General features: G+C 53.6%; 2 protein-coding genes across 8 annotated transcripts in view; one reads left to right on the top strand and one right to left on the bottom strand.

The window, feature by feature from the left end:
* SHTN1 (shootin 1) overlaps positions 1-2,565 on the top strand; it is a 49,405-nt gene extending 46,840 nt beyond the window's left edge. For all 4 annotated transcript variants that reach the window (XM_072129515.1, XM_072129517.1, XM_072129514.1 and 1 more), the window contains one exon: positions 1,345-2,565. In XM_072129515.1, the coding sequence (XP_071985616.1) occupies positions 1,345-1,495 (151 nt within the window). In that variant the 3' untranslated portion in view covers positions 1,496-2,565. The remainder of the gene's footprint in view (positions 1-1,344) is intronic.
* The window catches only part of ENO4 (enolase 4), a 30,449-nt gene continuing 13,944 nt past the window's right edge, over positions 2,522-19,026 (bottom strand). For 3 of the 4 annotated variants that reach the window (XM_072129521.1, XM_072129520.1, XM_072129518.1), the window contains exons 11-13: positions 4,344-4,411; positions 3,989-4,106; positions 3,133-3,879 (exon numbers count right to left, since the gene is read on the bottom strand). In XM_072129521.1, the coding sequence (XP_071985622.1) occupies positions 3,806-3,879; positions 3,989-4,106; positions 4,344-4,411 (260 nt within the window). In that variant the 3' untranslated portion in view covers positions 3,133-3,805. Of the gene's footprint in view, positions 2,640-3,132; positions 3,880-3,988; positions 4,107-4,343; positions 4,412-19,026 lie in introns of those variants that run through there. The other variant, XM_072129519.1, reaches the window with a different exon arrangement.

The following is a 19,026-nucleotide window of genomic DNA, read 5'->3' as shown; positions in this document are numbered from 1 at the left end:
CCACCCCGCCGGACCAAGCCACAGTGTCCCAGAGCACCCCCCCCCGCCGGGCCAAGCCACAGTGTCCCAGAGCACCCCCCCGCCGGGCCAAGCCAAGCCACAGTGTCCCAGAGCACCTCCCCACCGGGCCAAGGCACAGTGTCCCCACGCGCCACCCCGCCGGGCCAAGCCACAGTGTCCCAGAGCACCTCCCCGCCGGGCCAAGCCACAGTGTCCCCACGCGCCACCCCGCCGGGCCAAGCCACAGTGTCCCAGAGCACCCCCCCGCTGGGCCAAGCCACAGTGTCCCAGAGCACCCCCCCGCCGGGCCAAGCCACAGTGTCCCAGAGCACCTCCCCGCCGGGCCAAGCCACAGTGTCCCAGAGCACCTCCCCGCCGGGCCAAGCCACAGTGTCCCCATGTGCCACCCCGCCGGGCCAGACACTATGTGCCCATCCCGGCTCTCGCTCTCCTGATCACACACAGGCTGCCAGGACTTGCACTGACAGATATAAATTATTTTCCTGCACTCCATTTAAAGGGACAACTGAGGTTTTCAGGTTTTGTCCAATTTTATTGCAAATAAAATGGAGTTCAAAATGTTTTGCCAGAGCAAAGATTCTGGAGAGCTGCCAGACACTAATGTAGCGCCCCGCTGAGCGCCCGCCATAGAACGTAACGCTATTCACAAGAACAAAGGAGCAAGACGAGCTCCAGATCTCTCAGATGACACTGACTGCTGCTCCTGTTTTCTACCCACTCTCTGCCCACCTTCTGGTGCTCTGCCTCCCCCTTCTCCTTCTGGTGCTCTGCCTCCTCCCTTCTCCTTCTGGTGCTCTGCCTCCTCCCTTCTCCTTCTGGTCCTCTGCCTCCTCCCTTCTCCTTCTGGTCCTCTGCCTCCTCCCTTCTCCTTCTGGTCCTCTGCCTCCTCCCTTCTCCTTCTGGTCCTCTGCCTCCTCCCTTCTCCTTCTGGTCCTCTGCCTCCTCCCTTCTCCTTCTGGTCCTCTGCCTCCTCCCTTCTCCTTCTGGTCCTCTGCCTCCTCCCTTCTCCTTCTGGTCCTCTGCCTCCTCCCTTCTCCTTCTGGTGCTCTGCCTCCTCCCTTCTCCTTCTGGTGCTCTGCCTCCCCCTTCTCCTTCTGGTCCTCTGCCTCCTCCTGTACAAGTCTCCATCGTCTCAGGTTATACAGCCTCCAGACTACACATGATAAGCTTGTAGTCAGACCAGGAGGACCCACAGGTTTGCATAGGAGCAGAACGAGTATGTGCAGCTCTTGTGTGTAGGCTGTGTTTTTTGGGGAAGGGTTGGTTTGGACCCCACCACCACCACCATCTGACTTGCCCTTTTCTCCTGTTCTGTCTCCTCAGCTCGGCAGAGACTTTGGGATACGCAGTTGATGGAAAAAAATCAGATGAAAGTTTGGTGAAACTCTGCACCCCAGGAGAAGACTCGGGCGCTGCTGAGAACGTGGACCCCTCCAATAAGAGAGGGAAGGACGTGGATAGTTCTCACTGCTAACATGGATGGTCTGCGGCCTCCAGCACGCGACGCCCTGCACCTCCAGCGCCACCACTGTATGTGGCCGGACCCCAGCAGAGGGGGGCGCTGGGCCTGGTGCCCCAATATCAGCTGCTGATTCACAAAACCGCAGCTGTATGGGAAATCGAAGAAACCTGGTGAGATTTGCCCCCCACATTGAAGGTTGAAGCAGATGACATGAATTTGGGGGCAGGGGTTCATATTGTATGTTGTTGCCTCAGATTTTATGGGGGGGTTTTCTTTGAGGCCCGGTTGGTGCTTCCTCGCACCCTCACAATTTTTAGGGTCTTTTTATTTTAATAATTACACAGGGCAGTCCCCAGAGGCTCCGTACCAGGAGGCTGCATCTACAGCACATCATTTGGGGAGGAATCGATATTCGGGGGTCGATGATGGAAGTTCAAGCCTACGTCACCCCTCCCCCTCTGAGTGAGCACAAGCCCCAGACCCACCGTTGCCTTTCCCGGTGAAGGTTGTAGACCGAGCCATAACAATTCTGCTCCCATATCCAGCATCTCCAGGGACTAGTCAACTCAGCCCCTGGGAATCACCCTCACAGGAGAAGATTTATGGCCAATGCTTTTATAGGACCTCCAGCCGGTAATTTCCTTGGGATTGGCGCCATTCTTGTTGATGACTGGGGAGTACTCAGGGGTCACATTACATATAGTCACTTCCCGGGGAGCAGGTGCTGGGTAATGCTCCGCAGACCTTCCTCCCGCCAGTGATACCTTTCCTGATTTCTGCTGCATGCCACCTCTATGAACCTCCTACACTTCGCTTTATAACGTTGCACTATGGGGCTACACTGCACTACTGCTCAGGGTGTTGCTATAGGTCGCTTTCACTGTATGTGTTGCACTATTTGGCTTTGCACCTGTGCTGGGGGGGGGATTTCCTTTATGTCACCCCCTTAGAAACAGCGTTGGATTCCCCGGCGTGGCAGCACTTCCTTGTGTGACTCTTTCTGATGTGTGAATATTTTCTGATTTCTGGCTGTGACTTCATACACCGATTGTCTGTGCTGAGTAATAAAGCGTGGAAGGCGAGTCTCCTGGCCTGTGTATCGCAAATCCATGGGTGCCCCGGCCCTGCACCCATCCAGCAAGATGAGAGGTGAGGCCTGAAGGGCGAGTAAAGAAGACATATTTACCAATTGATGGATTCCTTCCAATTTAGGATACACTGGAGACTCTGCACACAGATAGTATAGACACGCAGTGCAAGTCAGGAGAGACGGGGTGATGTTACATCTCAGGATACACTGGGGATACTGCATACAGATAGTACAGACACGCAGTGCAAGTCAGGAGAGACGGTGTGATGTCACATCTCATAGGATACACTGGAGACTCTGCACACAGATAGTATAGACACGCAGTGCAAGTCAGGAGAGACGGTGTGATGTTACATCTCAGGATACACTGGGGATACTGCATACAGATAGTATAGACACGCAGTGCAAGTCAGGAGAGACGGTGTGATGTTACATCTCAGGATACACTGGGGATACTGCATACAGATAGTATAGACACGCAGTGCAAGTCAGGAGAGACGGTGTGATGTTACATCTCAGGATACACTGGAGACTGCACACAGATAGTATAGGCTCGCAGTTCACAGCACTTACATACATGTATACATATATCTATATAAATGCTCAGTGTTGCATCATCACTTCAGCAGCAATGAGTGGAGGCTTGGGGTGCAGGGAGCCCCATGACACCCTGCTACTGCGGACCATTCCCCAAGATATTGAGGAAATAAAAAAAATGTATTACAGATAACAATCCACAGGAAGAGGATGAGGGTCTGGGGTGTAGTCTCTGGTGCAGGCGATGCTGTAGTCAGGAATATATACTGGAGTGAGTCTGCACCCATGTCCCACAGCTGCCTCCCCAGTCTTGTGCCCATGTACCACACCAAGCTGGGCAGCAACCATCACATTCCTGCACCCATGTCCCACAGCCGCCCATATGCTGCATATCTCCGGTGCTGCACCAATGACCACCCCCAACGTTACGTAGCAACTTTCTCACCCCGCACCCATGTCCTAAAGCCCGCCTCCTCTGTCCTGCACCCATGTCCTGCAGCAGCCTCCACTATTCCACACCCATGTCCTACTATGATACTATGTCCTGCAGCTTCCCTCGCCTGTCCCGCACCAATGTCCTCCAGCCCTTGTCCCGCACCCGTCTCTCCTGCACCTATGTCCTGCAGCTGCCTCCCTGTTTTGTATCCACCTCTTCCATCCTGCACCCAGTCCGGCTCCTTCTCCAGGTTTCCCCATTAGATGGAGTCTTGAGAATTCAGGATGTTTGTGTCATTTTCGAGAGCTGAAAATTCAAACTCTCCCCGCAAACCTGGAAACAAAGGATCATTAATATCTGTGGGAACAATCCAGGACACCCCCTCCTTGCAGAATGATGTCCTTATGGCCCCCCCCCCCCCCCCCCCCCCGACCTGTTATACCTAGTGTGCCAGTGCGAGTCAGCTCCTCCTCAATCGCCAGTAGTCGGTTGTATTTGGCCGCTCTCTCCCCGCGCAGCAGTCCGCCCAGACTGACGAACCTCACCCCGAGACCCACGGCCTGGAGACAGCAGAGACTTAGTCAGCTCATAGATTGAGAGATCAACTGGGACCAAAAGCCACAAAATGTAAAGGATGGTCCAAAGCCCCAGCACAGACCCCCTGAAACCTATCCTGACTACATAGCAGGGGCAGGAGCCTAACACCCTTCCCTGAATCCTCCTCTTCCAGTGGGACCAGGATGGTGTCATCCTCCTCCTCCCGTGTGATGAGGTCAGGAAAATAACAGGAAACCTACCAGATCCACGACGCTCTCCTCCACACACTCCTCAGGAGAGCAGCCGAATATCGTCAGACGCTTCGCTTCTAGAAGAGATTACACAGAGGAGGTCACATACAGGGGGGACACAGCCGCCGCATAGAATCACAGCAAATAAGGCTGGAACAAGACCAAAGACCAACCTTTAAGAATTAAACAAATGTTTTTTTCCCCATAACCTGTGATATTTTTGCTCTCCAAAGTCATCCAGGTCTCTCTCCAACATTTACATAGAGTCCGCCATAACAACCTCCTGCGGCAGAGCGTTCCATGGTAATGGTAGAACCTCCTCTCCTCTAGGTGTAGAGGATGACCCCTGTGTATTGTGATGGTAGATCCTCCTCTCCTCTAGATGTAGAGGATGTCCGCTGTCTATGGGGATGGTAGAACCTCCTCTCCTCTAGGTGTAGAGGATGCCCCCTGTCTATGGTGATGGTAGAACCACCTCTCCTCTAGGTGTAGAGGATGCCCCCAGTCTATGGTGATGGTAGAACCTCCTCTCCTCTAGGTGTAGAGGATGCCTCCTGTCTGTGGTGATGGTAGAACCTCCTCTCCTCTAGGTGTAGAGGATGTCCCCAGTCTATGGTGATGGTAGAACCCCCTCTCCTCTAGGTGTAGAGGATGTCCCCAGTCTATGGTGATGGTAGAACCCCCTCTCCTCTAGATGTAGAGGATGCCCCCTGTCTATGGTGATGGTAGAACCTCCTCTTCTCTAGGTGTAGAGGATGTCCCCAGTCTATGGTGATGGTAGAACCTCCTCTCCTCTAGGTGTAGAGGATGCCTCCTGTCTATGGTGATGGTAGAATCGCCTCTCCTCTAGGTGTAGAGGATGTCCCCTGTCTATGGTGATGGTAGAACCTCCTCTCCTCTAGGTGTAGAGGATGCCCCCTGTCTATGGTTATGGTAGAACCTCCTCTCCTCTAGGTGTTGAGGATGCCCCCTGTCTATAGTGATGGTAGTACCTCCTCTCCTCTAGGTGTAGAGGATGCCCCCTGTCTATAGTGATGGTAGAACCTCCTCTCCTCTAGGTGTAGAGGATGTCCCCTGTCTATGGTGATGGTAGAACCTCCTCTCCTCTAGGTGTAGATGATGCCCCCTGTCTATGGTGATGGTAGAACCTCCTCTCCTCTAGGTGTAGAGGATGCCCCCTGTCTATGGTGATGGTAGAACCTCCTCTCCTCTAGGTGTAGAGGATGCCTCCTGTCTATGGTGATGGTAGAACCTCCTGTCCTCTAGGTGTAGAGGATGCCTCCTGTCTATGGTGATGGTAGAACCTCCTCTCCTCTAGGTGTAGAGGATGCCTCCTGTCTATGGTGATGGTAGAACCTCCTCTCCTCTAGGTGTAGAGGATGCCTCCTGTCTATGGTGATGGTAGAACCTCCTGTCCTCTAGGTGTAGAGGATGCCCCCTGTCTATGGTGATGGTAGAACCTCCTCTCCTCTAGGTGTAGAGGATGCCCCTGTCTATGGTGATGGTAGAACCACCTCTCCTCTAGGTGTAGAGGATGCCCCCTGTCTATGGGGATGGTAGAACCTCCTCTCCTCTAGGTGTAGAGGATGCCCCCTGTCTATGGTGATGGTAGAACCTCCTCTCCTCTAGGTGTAGAGGATGCCCCCTGTCTATGGTGATGGTAGAACCTCCTTTCCTCTAGGTGTAGAGGATGCCCCCTGTCTATGGTGATGGTAGAACCTCCTCTCCTCTAGGTGTAGAGGATGCCCCCTGTCTATGGTGATGGTAGAACCTCCTCTCCTCTAGGTATAGAGGATGTCCCCAGTCTATGGTGATGGTAGAACCTCCTCTCCTCTAGGTGTAGAGGATACCCCCTGTCTATGGTGATGGTAGAACCTCCTCTCCTCTAGGTATAGAGGATGTCCCCAGTCTATGGTGATGGTAGAACCTCCTCTCCTCTAGGTGTAGAGGATTCCCCCTGTCTATGGTGATGGTAGAACCTCCTCTCCTCTAGGTGTAGAGGATGCCTCCTGTCTGTGGTGATGGTAGAACCTCCTCTCCTCTAGGTGTAGAGGATGTCCCCAGTCTATGGTGATGGTAGAACCCCCTCTCCTCTAGGTGTAGAGGATGTCCCCAGTCTATGGTGATGGTAGAACCCCCTCTCCTCTAGATGTAGAGGATGCCCCCTGTCTATGGTGATGGTAGAACCTCCTCTTCTCTAGGTGTAGAGGATGTCCCCAGTCTATGGTGATGGTAGAACCTCCTCTCCTCTAGGTGTAGAGGATGCTCCCTGTCTATGGGGATGGTAGAACCTCCTCTCCTCTAGGTGTAGAGGATGCCCCTGTCTATGGTGATGGTAGAATCGCCTCTCCCCTAGGTGTAGAGGATGTCCCCTGTCTATGGTGATGGTAGAATCGCCTCTCCCCTAGGTGTAGAGGATGCCCCCTGTCTATGGTGATGGTAGAACCTCCTCTCCTCTAGGTGTAGAGGATGCCCCCTGTCTATAGTGATGGTAGTACCTCCTCTCCTCTAGGTGTAGAGGATGCCCCCTGTCTATAGTGATGGTAGAACCTCCTCTCCTCTAGGTGTAGAGGATGCCCCCTGTCTATGGTGATGGTAGAACCTCCTCTCCTCTAGGTGTAGAGGATGCCCCCTGTCTATGGTGATGGTAGAACCGCCTCTCATCTAGGTGTAGAGCATGCCCCCTGTCTATGGTGATACACCTCTCCTCTAGGTGTAGAGGATGCCCCCTGTCTATGGTGATGGTAGAACCTCCTCTCCTCTAGATGTAGAGGATGCCCCCTGTCTATGGTGATGGTAGAACCTCCTCTCCTCTAGATGTAGAGGATGCCCCCTGTCTATGGTTATGGTAGAACCTCCTCTTCTCTAGGTGTAGAGGATGTCCCCAGTCTATGGTGATGGTAGAACCTCCTCTCCTCTAGGTGTAGAGGATGCTCCCTGTCTATGGTGATGGTAGAACCTCCTCTCCTCTAGGTGTAGAGGATGCCCCTGTCTATGGTGATGGTAGAATCGCCTCTCCTCTAGGTGTAGAGGATGTCCCCTGTCTATGGTGATGGTAGAACCTCCTCTCCTCTAGGTGTAGAGGATGCCCCCTGTCTATGGTTATGGTAGAACCTCCTCTCCTCTAGGTGTAGAGGATGCCCCCTGTCTATAGTGATGGTAGTACCTCCTCTCCTCTAGGTGTAGAGGATGCCCCCTGTCTATAGTGATGGTAGAACCTCCTCTCCTCTAGGTGTAGAGGATGCCCCATGTCTATGGTGATGGTAGAACCTCCTCTCCTCTAGGTGTAGAGGATGCCCCCTGTCTATGGTGATGGTAGAACCGCCTCTCATCTAGGTGTAGAGCATGCCCCCTGTCTATGGTGATACACCTCTCCTCTAGGTGTAGAGGATGCCCCCTGTCTATGGTGATGGTAGAACCTCCTCTCCTCTAGATGTAGAGGATGCCCCCTGTCTATGGTGATGGTAGAACCTCCTCTCCTCCAGGTGTAGAGGATGCCCCCTGTCTATGGTGATGGTAGAACCTCCTCTCCTCTAGGTGTAGAGGATGTCCCCTGTCTATGGTGATGGTAGAACCTCCTCTCCTCCAGGTGTAGAGGATGCCCCCTGTCTATGGTGATGGTAGAACCGCCTCTCCTCCAGGTGTAGAGGATGCCCCCTGTCTATGGTGATGGTAGAACCTCCTCTCCTCTAGGTGTAGAGGATGTTCCCTGTCTATGGTGATGGTAGAACCTCCTCTCCTCCAGGTGTAGAGGATGCCCCCTGTCTATGGTGATGGTAGAACCTCCTCTCCTCCAGGTGTAGAGGATGCCCCCTGTCTATGGTAATGGTAGAACCTCCTCTCCTCTAGGTGTAGAGGATGCCCCCTGTCTGTGGTGATGGTAGAACCTCCTCTCCTCTAGGTGTAGAGGATGCCCCCTGTCTATGGTGATGAAAGAACCTCCTCTCCTCTAGGTGTAGAGGACGCCCCCTGTCTAAGGTGATGGTAGAACATCCTCTCCTCTAGGTGTAGAGGATGCCCCCTGTCTATGGTAATGGTAGAACCTCCTCTCCTCTAGGTGTAGAGGATGCCCCCTGTCTATGGTGATGAAAGAACCTCCTCTCCTCTAGGTGTAGAGGATGCCCCCTGTCTATGGTGATGGTAGAACCTCCTCTCCTCTAGGTGTAGAGGATGCCCCCAGTCTATGGTGATGAAAGAACCTCCTCTCCTCTAGGTGTAGAGGATGCCCCCTGTCTATGGTGATGGTAGAGCCTCCTCTCCTCTAGGTGTAGAGGATGCCCCCTGTCTATGGTGATGGTAGAACCTCCTCTCCTCTAGGTGTAGAGGATGCCCCCTGTCTATGGTAATGGTAGAACCTCCTCTCCTCTAGGTGTAGTGGATGCCCCCTGTCTATGGTGATGGTAGAACCTCCTCGCCTCTAGGTGTAGAGGATGCCCCCTGTCTATGGTAATGGTAGAACCTCCTCTCCTCTAGGTGTAGAGGATACCCCCTGTCTATGGTGATGAAAGAACCTCCTCTCCTCTAGGTGTAGAGGATGTCCCCTGTCTATGGTGATGGAAGAACCTCCTCTCCTCTAGGTGTACAGGATGCCCCTGTCTATGGTAATGGTAGAACCTCCTCTCCTCTAGGTGTAGAGGATGCCCCCTGTCTATGGTGATGGTAGAACCTCCTCTCCTCTAGGTGTAGAGGATGCCCCCTGTCTATGGTGATGGTAGAACCTCCTCTCCTCTAGGTGTAGAGGATGCCCCCTGTCTATGGTGATGGTAGAACCTCCTCTCCTCTAGGTGTAGAGGATGCCCCCTGTCTATGGTGATGGAAGAACCTCCTCTCCTCTAGGTGTAGAGGATGCCCCCTGTCTATGGTGATGGTAAAGCCTCCTCTCCTCTAGGTGTAGAGGATGCCCCCTGTCTATGGTGATGGAAGAACCTCCTCTCCTCTAGGTGTACAGGATGCCCCTGTCTATGGTAATGGTAGAACCACCTCTCCTCTAGGTGTAGAAGATGCCCCCTGTCTATGGTGATGAAAGAACCTCCTCTCCTCTAGGTGTAGAGGATGCCCCCTGTCTATGGTGATGAAAGAACCTCCTCTCCTCTAGGTGTAGAGGATGCCCCCTGTCTATGGTAATGGTAGAACCACCTCTCCTCTAGGTGTAGAGGATGCCCCTGTTTATGGTGATGGTAGAGCCTCCTCTCCTCTAGGTGTAGAGGATGCCCCCTGTCTATGGTGATGGTAGAGCCGCCTCTCCTCTAGGTGTAGAGGATGCCCCCTGTCTATGGTGATGGTAGAACCTCCTCTCCTCTAGGTGTAGAGGATGCCCCCTGTCTATGGTGATGGTAGAACCTCCTCTCCTCTAGATGTAGAGGATGCCCCCTGTCTATGGCGATGGTAGAACCTCCTCTCCTCCAGGTGTAGAGGATGTCCCCTGTCTATGGTGATGGTAGAACCACCTCTCCTCTAGGTGTAGAGGATGCCCCTGTCTATGGTGATGGTAGAACCTCCTCTCCTCTAGGTGTAGAGGATGCCCCCTGTCTATGGTGATGGTAGAACCTCCTCTCCTCTAGGTGTAGAGGATGCCCCCTGTCTATGGTGATGGTAGAACCTCCTCTCCTCTAGGTGTAGAGTATGCCCCCTGTCTATGGTGATGGTAGAACCTCCTCTCCTCTAGATGTAGAGGATGCCCCCTGTCTATGGCAATGGTAGAACCTTCTCTCCTCTAGGTGTAGAGGATGTCCCTGTCTATGGTGATGGTAGAATCTCCTCTCCTCTAGGTGTAGAGGATGTCCCTGTCTATGGTGATGGTAGAACCTCCTCTCCTCTAGATGTAGATGATGCCCCCTGTCTATGGTGATGGTAGAACCTCCTCTCCTCTATGTGTAGAGGATGCCCCCTGTCTATGGTGATGGTAGAACCTCCTCTCCTCTAGGTGTAGAGGATGCCCCCTGTCTATAGTGATGGTAGAACCTCCTCTCCTCTAGGTGTAGAGGATGCCCCCTGTCTATGGTGATGGTAGAACCTCCTCTCCTCTAGATGTAGATGATGCCCCCTGTCTATGGTGATGGTAGAACCACCTCTCCTCTAGGTGTAGAGGATGCCCCCTATCTATGATGATGGTAGTACCTCCTCTCCTCTAGGTGTAGAGGATGCCCCCTGTCTATGGTGATGGTAGAACTGCCTCTACTCTAGGTGTACAGGATGCCCCCTGTCTATGGTGATGGTAGAACCACCTCTCCTCTAGGTGTAGAGGATGCCCCCTGTCTATGGTGATGGTAGAATCTCTTCTCCTCCAGGTGTAGAGGATGCCCCCTGTCTATGGTGATGGTAGAACCACCTCTCCTCTAGGTGTAGAGGATGCCCCCTGTCTATGGTGATGGTAGAATCTCCTCTCCTCCAGGTGTAGAGGATGCCCCCTGTCTATGGTGATGGTAGAACCTCCTCTCCTCTAGGTGTAGAGGATGCCCCCTGTCTATGGTGATGGTAGAACCTCCTCTCCTCTAGGTGTAGAGGATGCCCCCTGTCTATGGTCATGAAAGAACCTCCTCTCCTCTAGGTGTAGAGGATGCCCCCTGTCTATGGTGATGGAAGAACTTCCTCTCCTGTAGATGTAGAGGATGTCCCCTGTCTATGGTGATGGTAGAATCGCCTCTCCTCTAGGTGTAGAGGATGCCCCCTGTCTATGGTGATGGTAGATCCTCCTCTCCTCTAGGTGTAGAGGATGCCCCCTGTCTATGGTGATGGTAGAACCTCCTCTCCTCTCGATGTAGATGATGCCCCCTGTCTATGGTGATGGTAGAACCACCTCTCCTCTAGGTGTAGAGGATGCCCCCTATCTATGATGATGGTAGTACCTCCTCTCCTCTAGGTGTAGAGGATGCCCCCTGTCTATGGTGATGGTAGAACTGCCTCTCCTCTAGGTGTAAAGGATGCCCCCTGTCTACGGTGATGGTAGAACCTCCTCTCCTCTAGGTGTAGAGGATGCCCCCTGTCTATGGTGATGGTAGAACCTCCTCTCCTCTAGGTGTACAGGATGCCCCCTGTCTATGGTGATGGTAGAACCACCTTTCCTCTAGGTGTAGAGGATGCCCCCTGTCTATGGTGATGGTAGAATCTCCTCTCCTCCAGGTGTAGAGGATGTCCCCTGTCTATGGTGATGGTAGAACCACCTCTCCTCTAGGTGTAGAGGATGCCCCCTGTCTATGGTGATGGTAGAATCTCCTCTCCTCCAGGTGTAGAGGATGCCCCCTGTCTATGGTGATGGTAGAACCTCCTCTCCTCTAGGTGTAGAGGATGCCCCCTGTCTATGGTGATGGTAGAACCTCCTCTCCTCTAGGTGTAGAGGATGCCCCCTGTCTATGGTGATGAAAGAAACTCCTCTCCTCTAGGTGTAGAGGATGCCCCCTGTCTATGGTGATGGAAGAACCTCCTCTCCTGTAGATGTAGAGGATGTCCCCTGTCTATGGTGATGGTAGAATCGCCTCTCCTCTAGGTGTAGAGGATGCCCCCTGTCTATGGTGATGGTAGATCCTCCTCTCCTCTAGGTGTAGAGGATGCCCCTGTCTATGGTGATGGTAGATCCTCCTCTCCTCTAGGTGTAGAGGATGTCCCCTGTCTATGGTGATGGTAGAACCTCCTCCCCTCTAGGTGTAGAGGATGCCCCCAGTCTATGCTGATGGTATAACCTCCTCTCCTCTAGGTGTAGAGGATGTCCCCTGTCTATGGTGATGGTAGAAACTCCTCTCCTCTAGGTGTAGAGGATGCCCCTGTCTATGGTGATGGTAGAACCTCCTCTACTCTAGGTGTAGGGGATGCCCCCTGTCTATGGTGATGGTAGAACCTCCTCTCCTCTAGGTGTAGAGGATGCCCCTGTCTATGGTGATGGTAGAACCTCCTCTACTCTAGGTGTAGGGGATGCCCCCTGTCTATGGTGATGGTAGAACCTCCTCTCCTCTAGGTGTAGAGGATGCCCCCTGTCTATAGTGATGGTAGAACCTCCTCTCCTCTAGGTGTAGAGGATGCCCCCTGTCTATGGTGATGGTAGAATCTCCTCTCCTCTAGGTGTAGAGGATGCCCCTGTCTATGGTGTTGGTAGAACCCTTTCTCCTCTAGGTGTAGAGGATGCCTCCTGTCTATGGTGATGGTAGAACCTCCTATCCTCTAGGTATAGAGGATGCCCCCTGTCTATGGCAATGGTAGAACCTTCTCTCCTCTAGGTGTAGAGGATGTCCCTGTCTATGGTGATGGTAGAATCTCCTCTCCTCTAGGTGTAGAGGATGTCCCTGTCTATGGTGATGGTAGAACCTCCTCTCCTCTAGATGTAGATGATGCCCCCTGTCTATGGTGATGGTAGAACCTCCTCTCCTCTAGGTGTAGAGGATGCCCCCTGTCTATGGTGATGGTAGAACCTCCTCTCCTCTAGGTGTAGAGGATGCCCCCTGTCTATGGTGATGGTAGAACCTCCTCTCCTCTAGATGTAGAGGATGCCCCCTGTCTATGGCGATGGTAGAACCTCCTCTCCTCTAGGTGTAGAGGATGCCCCCTGTCTATGGTGATGGTAGAGCCTCCTCTCCTCTAGGTGTAGAGGATGTCCCCTGCCTATGGTGATGGTAGAACCTCCTCTCCTCCAGGTGTAGAGGATGCCCCCTGTCTATGGTGATGGTAGAACCTCCTCTCCTCTAGGTGTAGAGGATGCCCCCTGTCTATGGTGATGGTAGAACCTCCTCTCCTCTAGATGTAGAGGATGCCCCCTGTCTATGGCGATGGTAGAACCTCCTCTCCTCTAGGTGTAGAGGATGCCCCCTGTCTATGGTAATGGTAGAACCACCTCTCCTCTAGGTGTAGAGGATGCCCCTGTCTATGGTGATGGTAGAACCTCCTCTCCTCTAGGTGTAGAGGATGCCCCCTGTCTATGGTGATGGTAGAACCTCCTCTACTCTAGGTGTAGAGGATGCCCCCTGTCTATGGTGATGGTAGAACCTCCTCTCCTCTAGGTGTAGAGGATGCCCCCTGTCTATGGTGATGGTAGAACCTCCTCTCCTCTAGGTGTAGAGGATGTCCCCTGCCTATGGTGATGGTAGAACCTCCTCTCCTCCAGGTGTAGAGGATGTCCCCTGCCTATGGTGATGGTAGAGCCTCCTCTCCTCTAGGTGTAGAGGATGCCCCCTGTCTATGGTGATGGTAGAACCTCCTCTCCTCTAGATGTAGAGGATGCCCCCTGTCTATGGCGATGGTAGAGCCTCCTCTCCTCCAGGTGTAGAGGATGCCCCCTGTCTATGGCGATGGTAGAGCCTCCTCTCCTCCAGGTGTAGAGGATGCCCCCTGTCTATGGTGATGGTAGAACCTCCTCTCCTCTAGGTGTAGAGGATGCCCCCTGTCTATGGTGATGGTAGAACCTCCTCTCCTCTAGATGTAGAGGATGCCCCCTGTCTATGGCGATGGTAGAGCCTCCTCTCCTCCAGGTGTAGAGGATGCCCCCTGTCTATGGCGATGGTAGAGCCTCCTCTCCTCCAGGTGTAGAGGATGCCCCCTGTCTATGGTGATGGTAGAACCTCCTCTCCTCTAGGTGTAGAGGATGCTCCCTGTCTATGGCGATGGTAGAACCACCTCTCCTCTAGGTGTAGAGGATGCCCCCTGTCGATGGCGATGGTAGAACCTCCTCTCCTCTAGGTGTAGAGGATGTCCCCTGTCTATGGTGATGGTAGATCCTCCTCTCCTCTAGGTGTACAGGATGCCCCCTGTCTATGGTGATGGTAGAACCTCCTCTCCTCTAGGTGTAGATGATGCCCCCTGTCTATGGTGATGGTAGATCCTCCTCTCCTCTAGGTGTAGAGGATGCCCCCTGTCTATGGTGATGGTAGAACCTCCTCTCCTCTAGGTGTTGAGGATGCCCCCTGTCTATGGTGATGGTAGAACCTCCTTTCTTCTAGGTGTAGAGGATGCCCCCTGTCTATGGTGATGGTAGATCCTCCTCTCCTCTAGGTGTAGAGGATGCCCCCTGTCTATGGTGATGGTAGAACCTCCTCTCCTCTAGGTGTAGATGATGCCCCCTGTCTATGGTGATGGTAGAACCTCCTCTCCTCTAGGTGTAGAGGATGCCCCCTGTCTATGGTGATGGTAGAACCTCCTCTCCTCTAGGTGTAGAGGATGCCCCCTGTCTATGGTGATGGTAGAACCTCCTCTCCTCTAGATGTAGAGGATGCCCCCTGTCTATGGCGATGGTAGAACCTCCTCTCCTCTAGGTGTAGAGGATGCCCCCTGTCTATGGTAATGGTAGAACCACCTCTCCTCTAGGTGTAGAGGATGCCCCTGTCTATGGTGATGGTAGAACCTCCTCTCCTCTAGGTGTAGAGGATGCCCCCTGTCTATGGTGATGGTAGAACCTCCTCTCCTCTAGGTGTAGAGGATGCCCCCTGTCTATGGTGATGGTAGAACCTCCTCTCCTCTAGGTGTAGAGGATGCCCCCTGTCTATGGTGATGGTAGAACCTCCTCTCCTCTAGGTGTAGAGGATGTCCCCTGCCTATGGTGATGGTAGAACCTCCTCTCCTCCAGGTGTAGAGGATGTCCCCTGCCTATGGTGATGGTAGAGCCTCCTCTCCTCTAGGTGTAGAGGATGCCCCCTGTCTATGGTGATGGTAGAACCTCCTCTCCTCTAGATGTAGAGGATGCCCCCTGTCTATGGCGATGGTAGAGCCTCCTCTCCTCCAGGTGTAGAGGATGCCCCCTGTCTATGGCGATGGTAGAGCCTCCTCTCCTCCAGGTGTAGAGGATGCCCCCTGTCTATGGTGATGGTAGAACCTCCTCTCCTCTAGGTGTAGAGGATGCCCCCTGTCTATGGTGATGGTAGAACCTCCTCTCCTCTAGATGTAGAGGATGCCCCCTGTCTATGGCGATGGTAGAGCCTCCTCTCCTCCAGGTGTAGAGGATGCCCCCTGTCTATGGCGATGGTAGAGCCTCCTCTCCTCCAGGTGTAGAGGATGCCCCCTGTCTATGGTGATGGTAGAACCTCCTCTCCTCTAGGTGTAGAGGATGCTCCCTGTCTATGGCGATGGTAGAACCACCTCTCCTCTAGGTGTAGAGGATGCCCCCTGTCGATGGCGATGGTAGAACCTCCTCTCCTCTAGGTGTAGAGGATGTCCCCTGTCTATGGTGATGGTAGATCCTCCTCTCCTCTAGGTGTACAGGATGCCCCCTGTCTATGGTGATGGTAGAACCTCCTCTCCTCTAGGTGTAGATGATGCCCCCTGTCTATGGTGATGGTAGATCCTCCTCTCCTCTAGGTGTAGAGGATGCCCCCTGTCTATGGTGATGGTAGAACCTCCTCTCCTCTAGGTGTTGAGGATGCCCCCTGTCTATGGTGATGGTAGAACCTCCTTTCTTCTAGGTGTAGAGGATGCCCCCTGTCTATGGTGATGGTAGATCCTCCTCTCCTCTAGGTGTAGAGGATGCCCCCTGTCTATGGTGATGGTAGAACCTCCTCTCCTCTAGGTGTAGATGATGCCCCCTGTCTATGGTGATGGTAGAACCTCCTCTCCTCTAGGTGTAGAGGATGCCCCCTGTCTATGGTGATGGTAGAACCTCCTCTCCTCTAGGTGTAGAGGATGCCCCCTGTCTATGGTGATGGTAGAACCTCCTCTCCTCTAGGTGTAGATGATGCCCCCTGTCTATGGTGATGGTAGAACCTCCTCTCCTCTAGGTGTAGAGGATGCCCCCTGTCTATGGTGATGGTAGAACCTCCTCTCCTCTAGGTGTAGAGGATGTCCCCTGTCTATGGTGATGGTAGAACCTCCTCTCCTCTAGGTGTAGAGGATGTCCCCTGTCTATGGTGATGGTAGAACCTCCTCTCCTCTAGGTGTAGATGATGCCCCCTGTCTATGGTGATGGTAGAACCTCCTCTCCTCTAGGTGTAGAGGATGTCCCCTGTCTATGGTGATGGTAGAACCTCCTCTCCTCTAGGTGTAGAGGATGCCCCCTGTCTATAATGATGGTAGTCCCTATACAGACGCCAACCGCTGCAGAACATCCCCATACAGACGCCAACCGCTGCAGAACATCCCCATACAGACGCCAACCGCTGCAGAACATCCCCATACAGACGCCAACCGCTGCAGAACATCCCCATACAGACGTCAGCCGCTGCAGAACATCCCCATACAGACGCCAGCCGCTGCAGAACATCCCCATACATACGCCAGCCGCTGCAGAACATCCCCATACAGACGCCAACCGCTGCAGAACATCCCCATACAGACGCCAACCGCTACAGAACATCCCCATACAGACGCCAACCGCTGCAGAACATCCCCATACATACGCCAGCCGCTGCAGAACATCCCCATACAGACGCCAACAGCTGCAGAACATCCCTATACAGACGCCAACCGCTGCAGAACATCCCCATACATGAGCCAACATGTGTCTAAGCTGCTGCAGAACCTCACATTAATGTAGAAATGCAGTGGTGGGGGAAGATATGTGGGGATGATGGAGAGGAGTCTCAGGAGAGCTTCATAGCTGCACACAGGACACTAAGGGGTTAGTGCAGAGTGTGACAGGACACTGGGGGGAGGCAGCACTTATCTCTGGCTGATTCCCAGCTGCTGACTCCTTCTCCTTGGGTGCTGGATGTCTCCGGAGTGTGCAGCTCTCTCCTCTGTCTGAATCTCCCGCGCTGCTACATCCAGCGCTGGGATTGGCTGCAGGCAGACAGTCTCCTCCCCTCCCTCTCTCACACACGGAGGAGACTGCTGCAGGGAAGGAAAGGGAGATGCCCGCCCCTGAATTAACCCCACGGACCCTGCGCTGCTCTGCCGAAAACATCCAGGGGCAGAACTACAGCCGGGGGCACAACAGGGGCCCCGGACATACGGCCAAATATGGGCCCCTGGTCTTTGCAGGCATATTAGCAGTTGCTGCGGCTGTAGTTACGCCCCTGGATAGGAGCCCCGGCTGCGAGCCAGATGCGGCCATCAAAAGAGCCATATCTGGCTCGCGAGCCATAGGTTCCCGACCCCTGGTGTAGAGGATGCCCCCTGTCTATGGTGATGGTAGAACCTCCTCTCCTGTAGATGTAGAGGATGTCCCCTGTCTATGGTGATGGTAGAATCGCCTCTCCTCTAGGTGTAGAGGATGCCCCCTGTCTATGGTGATGGTAGATCCTCCTCTCCTCTAGGTGTAGAGGATGCCCCCTGTCTATGGTGATGGTAGAACCTCCTCCCCTCTAGGTGTAGAGGATGCCCCCAGTCTATGCTGATGGTATAACCTCCTCTCCTCTAGGTGTAGAGGATGCCCCTGTCTATGGTGATGGTAGAACCTCCTCTACTCTAGGTGTAGGGGATGCCCCCTGTCTATGGTGATGGTAGAACCTCCTCTCCTCTAGGTGTAGAGGATGTCCCTGTCTATGGTGATGGTAGAACCTCCTCTCCTCTAGATGTAGATGATGCCCCCTGTCTATGGTGATGGTAGAACCTCCTCTCCTCTATGTGTAGAGGATGCCCCCTGTCTATGGTGATGGTAGAACCTCCTCTCCTCTAGGTGTAGAGGATGCCCCCTGTCTATGGTGATGGTAGAACCTCCTCTCCTCTAGATGTAGATGATGCCCCCTGTCTATGGTGATGGTAGAACCTCCTCTCCTCTAGGTGTAGAGGATGCCCCCTGTCTATGGTGATGGTAGTACCTCCTCTCCTCTAGGTGTAGAGGATGCCCCCTATGTATGATGATGGTAGTACCTCCTCTCCTCTAGGTGTAGAGGATGCCCCCTGTCTATGGTGATGGTAGAACTGCCTCTCCTCTAGGTGTAGAGGATGCCCCCTGTCTATGGTGATGGTAGAATCTCCTCTCCTCCAGGTGTAGAGGATGCCCCCTGTCTATGGTGATGGTAGAACCTCCTCTCCTCTAGGTGTAGAGGATGCCCCCTGTCTATGGTGATGGTAGAACCTCCTCTCCTCTAGGTGTAGAGGATGCCCCCTGTCTATGGTGATGGTAGAACCTCCTCTCCTCTAGGTGTAGAGGATGTCCCCTGTCTATGGTGATGGTAGAACCTCCTCTCCTCTAGGTGTAGAGGACGCCCCCTGTCTATGGTGATGAAAGAACCTCCTCTCCTCTAGGTGTAGAGGATGCCCCCTGTCTATGGTGATGGAAGAACCTCCTCTCCTGTAGATGTAGAGGATGTCCCCTGTCTATGGTGATGGTAGATCCTCCTCTCCTCTAGGTGTAGAGGATGTCCCCTGTCTATGGTGATGGTAGAACCTCCTCCCCTCTAGGTGTAGAGGATGCCCCCAGTCTATGCTGATGGTATAACCTCCTCTCCTCTAGGTGTAGAGGATGTCCCCTGTCTATGGTGATGGTAGAAACTCCTCTACTCCAGGTGTAGAGGATGCCCCCTGTCTATGGCGATGGTAGAACCTCCTCTCCTCTAGGTGTAGAGGATGCCCCTGTCTATGGTGATGGTAGAATCTCCTCTCCTCCAGGTGTAGAGGATGTCCCCTGTCTATGGTGATGGTAGAGCCTCCTCTCCTCTAGGTGTAGAGGATTCCCCCTGTCTATGGTGATGGTAGAACCTCCTCTCCTCTAGATGTAGAGGATGCCCCTGTCTATGGCGATGGTAGAATCTCCTCTCCTCCAGGTGTAGAGGATGCCCCCTGTCTATGGTGATGGTAGAACCTCCTCTCCTCTAGGTGTAGAGGATGCCCCCTGTCTATG

Source organism: Engystomops pustulosus, chromosome 11, assembly GCF_040894005.1.
Source record: "Engystomops pustulosus chromosome 11, aEngPut4.maternal, whole genome shotgun sequence".
Classification (NCBI taxonomy): domain Eukaryota; kingdom Metazoa; phylum Chordata; class Amphibia; order Anura; family Leptodactylidae; genus Engystomops; species Engystomops pustulosus.
This window is presented reverse-complemented; position numbering and strand designations above follow the sequence as displayed.